At 37.3% G+C, this 5,194-nt stretch overlaps 1 protein-coding gene across 1 annotated transcript in view; it reads left to right on the top strand.

The window, feature by feature from the left end:
- Fcho2 (FCH domain only 2) overlaps positions 1–5,194 on the top strand; it is a 114,083-nt gene that overhangs the window by 11,360 nt on the left and 97,529 nt on the right. Inside the window, exon 3 of the mRNA XM_023703651.1 lies at positions 2,315–2,389. Coding sequence (XP_023559419.1) covers positions 2,315–2,389 — 75 coding nt within the window. The remainder of the gene's footprint in view (positions 1–2,314; positions 2,390–5,194) is intronic.

Below are 5,194 nucleotides of genomic sequence, written 5' to 3' on the forward strand. Positions count from 1 at the left end.
ATCCTTTGACTTTCAGCCTATGAATGTCTTTATGAGTTAAATGTGTTTCTTGTATACAGCATATTGTTGGATTTTGTTTCCTAATCCGCTGTGCCAGTCTATTTCTCTTAATTGGTGAATTGAGTCCATTTACATTGATGGTTATAATTGAGATGTGTTGACTTACGATTGACATGTTATTTACCTGCTGTTGTTTACTCTTTTTTGTCCTGTGTTTGTTCTATTTAGTGGGTTCCTTCTGTTCTCGTTCGTGGAGTTCTGATCATTTTGGTCCCTCTCTAGAACATCTTTCAGTAGTCTGTGTAGGGTTGGCTTGTCATCATGAAATTCTTTAGTTGTTCTTTGTCATGGAAGTATTTCACTTCATCAAACTTGAACTAGAGTTTTGCAGGTAGTCGGGGCTGGAATTCGTTTTCATAGAGGACTTGAAGTACTCTGCTCTGTGCTCTCTGTGCCTTCATGGTTTGTGAAGAGAAGTCGGCCTTAATTCTGATGGGTTTTCGTTTGAATGTGATCTGCTTCTTTTTCTCTAGCGGCTTTCAGTATATTATTCTTGTGCTGGATTTCTAGGATCTTGACTCTTATATGTCTTGGTGTGTTTTTAATTGGGTTGAGGTTACTTGGCATTCTGTATGCTTTGGCTACCTGGATGTCAGATTGTTTCCTATATTTGGGAAGTTTTCTGCTATTACTTATGCCCATATTCTTTTTATATCATTTGTATTGACTCCATCTTTCTCATTGATGCCTATTAGTCTCATACTGTTCATCTTTGCATCATCTTGCAGGTGATGCATTATTCTTTCCTGCATCCTAGTTTTTAAGAGATCCTTTCTTACCTTTTCACTAGCTGCACCAGTGTCTTCAAGATCTGAAACTCTGTCTTCACTTTCACTCAAATGGTTTTGCAGGCTTGTGATTGAGATTTTAAGTTCCTCTATATCTCTTTGACTCTGCTTCATGTGATCTATTTCTTTCCTGTATTGCTCATTCAAGGAATCTGTCATTTTTCTAATCTGATTTTTTTTTTAATCAATGTCTTCTTTGGAGACAGTTATTAATTCTTTTACTGCAGAGTTTTTTTGTTTGTTTGTTTTGTTTTTGCTCCGAATGCCTTCAGGGCAGGTTTGGCTGGCTTGAGTTGTGGGGCTTGAACCACAGCAACCTGAATCTGACAGCTTTGTTGAAGCAGTCTATTAAAGAACTGAGCTAAGTGGCAGGCCTCCTACTGCAGAGTTTTTTTCCAATTGGGTTTTCTTCATATGTTTCTGTATTTGATTCTTTACTTCAAATGCTATGAATTCAGAGATTTCTTTTTTTATTTAAGAAATTAATTCCGCGCAGTTCCTCCATACCTTTCTGTTGTTTACTTCCGATGCTGTTAATTCATAATTTCAGCTGAGTTACTTTCATCTGCAGTTGTTCTGGGTGGGCATTGGGTTCCCCCACCTATGTTTCTGTATTTGATTCTTTACTCCAGATGCTATGAATTCAGAGATTTCTTTCTTTATTTCTGGAATTAATTCTGCTCTGAGTTCCTCTATACCTTTCTGCTGTTGTTTCTTTACTTCCAACGCTGTTAATTTATTCATTTCAGCGGAGCTGGTGTCTTCTGTACTTGTTCTGGATGGGACTGAGGCATTAATTGCATTTTGCTCCTTGTCTTTGTCATTTCTTATAGCACTGATCTCTGGCCTTTGATGCAGAGCTTTGGTGCAATTATAACCTTAGCACCTACTGAAATTCAGGTGCAGATCTGTCAAGTTTGAATTTATCCAGTTATGCCTGGCCTGGGTCTAGCTGTTGTGTTCAGCTCCTTCCTGCTGTAGCCCTTGGAAATGAACCTGTTGTGCCTCTTGGGCACAACAGTGAACCTGTAGTGCCCCTCTGTTGTGCCCTTGGCCCAGGGGGCACAGGGAAGCACAGAAGCTCTCTTACACACTAGCCTGGCCTGGGCTGGGCTGGATCTGGGTGTCCTGAGAGTGTCGCAGAAGTTCTCACTCACTAGGTGGGCTTGGGGGCGGGGGCTCTGAAGGATTGGAGGGGTCCCAAGGGCGCAGTAGAGGGTGTCACTCATGCGGCTGGCCTGAGTTTTTGTCCGGAGAGGTCCCGCTGGTGCAGGGAAGCTGGAAGCTGTCCCACACACTCACCAGACCTGGGCTGGGCTGGATCTCGTATCTACTAATCTTTAACATGTAATTTGAAGTATGCTTTTTTTTTTTTTTTTTTTTCACTTTTAATTATATTTTGATAACTTTGCTATGCTTTGGGTCATAAATAAGTTATATGGACATATGAAAATTTGTTTCAACAGAGCAACAATAGAAGAGGCATATTCTAGGTCAATGACAAAACTAGCAAAATCTGCGAGCAATTATTCACAACTTGGGTGAGTTAGTTTCTTTGTCTTTTCTTTTTTGATGTTCTTCTAGGCAAAGTTCTTTAACATGTTAAGTTTCTATCAGGAATATAATAGTTTATAAGTATAAATTGTACACAACAATTATATATTCTGAGAAATGTGTACTTTGATTAATGTTGTTACTGTACAAACAGTATAAGTTGTACTTACACAGACTAAGACATCTACAGTATCACTAAGTGATGTTAGTGGGACCAGGTGATATGTGTCTTGTATATGAGTTTCATCATCGCCAAATGTCAATATTATTTCTTGACTTTCTATGAACTATAATTGAAGTTGCTGAAAGATAATGAAACTTTTTTCTGCATGATCATTCAGTAATAGTAAATTTGAGATTAACAAATTTGTTATTTGTAAGTGTATTAAATTCTGTTGTAGCTTAACAGTGAACTTTAAAAACAAGATAAACTTTACTAAAATAATTAAAATCCATTAAATGTCTCCTATGATTTTACTGAACCATTAAATCTTCATTTCAGAATTTGTATTGAAGAAATAGTTTCTTTTTTTTTTTTTTTTAAAAAATTTTTTTTTTTTTTTTTTTTTTGTGGAACCAGGGATTGAACTCAGGCCCTTGCGCTTGCCAGGGAATTGTTTATCCACTGAGCCATCTCCCAGGCCCCAGAAATAGTTTCTTGAAAAGTAAAAATTAGTAAGAAGGGTGTATTTAAAATGAAACTATGCTCATAATTGTAATTATATCAAATTATTTAATATAATTATAATCAAATTATATAATTTGAAACAAAATATGGGCTGGGGAGATAGCTCAGTGGCATAAGCGCCTGCCTGGCAAGTGTAAGGTTCCAAGTTTAATCCTCAGTACCGCCAACTCCTCCCACCAAAAACAAAGCAAACACAAAACTCTGGTAGGAATGGTTACTTATTTAATTATCTAAAAATTGAGAAGTGGCTATAAGTTTAGCTAAGATGTTGAAAATAACAAGAGTTTTGCAGTCATGGTGAAAGATTTCTCTGTAGGTTTTTTTTTTTTTTTTTTTTTGCAGTACTGGGGATTGAACTCAGGACCCTGCACCTGCCAGGCAAGTGCTTATTCTATTGAGCTGTCTCCCAGCCCTCTCTATAGGGTTTTGATAAATTTGTGTATCCTCTGAAGTTTCATGTATAATTTTACAGATTATGTTTTCTTTTTCTTTCTTTTTTTTTTGGCAAAACTGGGGATTGAACTTAGGCCCTTGCACTTGCCATGGAAGCACTTATTCTACTGAGCCATCTCCCCAGCCTCCTAGGTTTTTTTTTTTTAATTATATTTTCAATGAAGATGTACAATACAAAGCATCAGATTCACAGATAAATCTGTTAATTTCAAGAAAGAGATTAAGTATGATTATTTTATATTAGTATTCTGCAGTATTTGTTGCATGTGTTTAAGTCAGAGTCTTCCTACTTTGTGGCCTAGACAAGGGATGGTTGGAATATTAGTACATCCTCAGTGCAGTGACCCTGTCCCTAAGTGTGTACCAATAGCCCACAAATCTTAAAACCCTCTTTCAACTTTGTACACTGAGCTGGGAGGGCTGGGAGCTGTTGCCTGTTTCACCTGGAAGAGTGGAGACTGTGACTTTAACTCATGTTTTTTTCTTCTTATCTTCCAGTTCTTTCCTTCTTTCTTTCTTTTTTCTTTCCCCCTCTTGGGAAGAGTCTACAGGGTGTTCAGGGTCTCACTGCTAGATCGGACTCATAGTGATTCTCCTGTCTACAGCCTCCCAAGAGCTGGGATTACAGGTGCACACCACCATGCCCAGTCTCACTTGCTGTCTCAGCGTGCCCCAGAGGCGGGGCCGGGGCTGGCACAGCAGGCCAAGAATTGAATCCTGGCCCTTGTACCTGCTTGCAGGTATTTTAATCTGCTGAGCTATTTGACTGGCCCACCATTCTTCCCTTTTGTGTTCTTCCTTTTTTCTTTTATCCGTTTCTACTTTCACTTTTTTGACACCTTCCCATTTTTAGAGACCCCATATTGATAATCTTCTTCTAAAACATAGTTTATTTCTTACTGGTCACAGGGGAATAAAAATGTAACTCAAGTAGTAAAAGCTAGTTTTAGTTGATTTTATTATACAAAATTTTATCTTATCCTTAGTTTCCATGTAAGTGATTAAGGAAATAGGTATTGATTTCAACTATTTCCTAATATTCATGTCTTTTGTATGTGTGCTTTTCATAAAAAATAAGTAGTATTGTGCATGTGAGATCATTTATGATCATAAATATTTTTTGTTTACTGTTACATATGGCAGGAAGTTGAAATTTGTTTGGTTCCATTTAAATATGCTTTAAATATTTCAGGTTTTTTCTTACCATTTTCAATTGAGAGAAGTTTTATTATTATTTTGTGGTGGTGTTAGCTTTGTGTGTGCTAGACAAGCACTTGGTCCCACTGAGCTACATGCCCAGTACCAGAGAAATTTTATTTTTAACAAAGCATCTTACTGGAGTAGTAAATAGTTTTAAATGGGAGTTTGATAATAGAATTAGATCTTAATAATAGTGATAGGCATCTGATATAAGACTAATCAAAATCATCTCAGGAAATAATGTGATATAGTTAGAAGTGGGTGTGAAGGCCTGTGACATGAAATTAATCCATTTTTATGTACCTGTGATCCAGAAAACTTGTAATAATTAATCATGGAATAAAAACAAGACATGGGGGCCTGCCCCTTAGCTCAGTTGTTTAAGTGCAAACTGAAACAAAACAGCAGTGCTCAGTACGCTGTGGTTCGATCCCAGGATCCTCAAGCCAAA

This window comes from Octodon degus, unplaced genomic scaffold (assembly GCF_000260255.1).
Source record: "Octodon degus isolate 3935 unplaced genomic scaffold, OctDeg1.0 scaffold00177, whole genome shotgun sequence".
Classification (NCBI taxonomy): Eukaryota; Metazoa; Chordata; class Mammalia; order Rodentia; family Octodontidae; genus Octodon; species Octodon degus.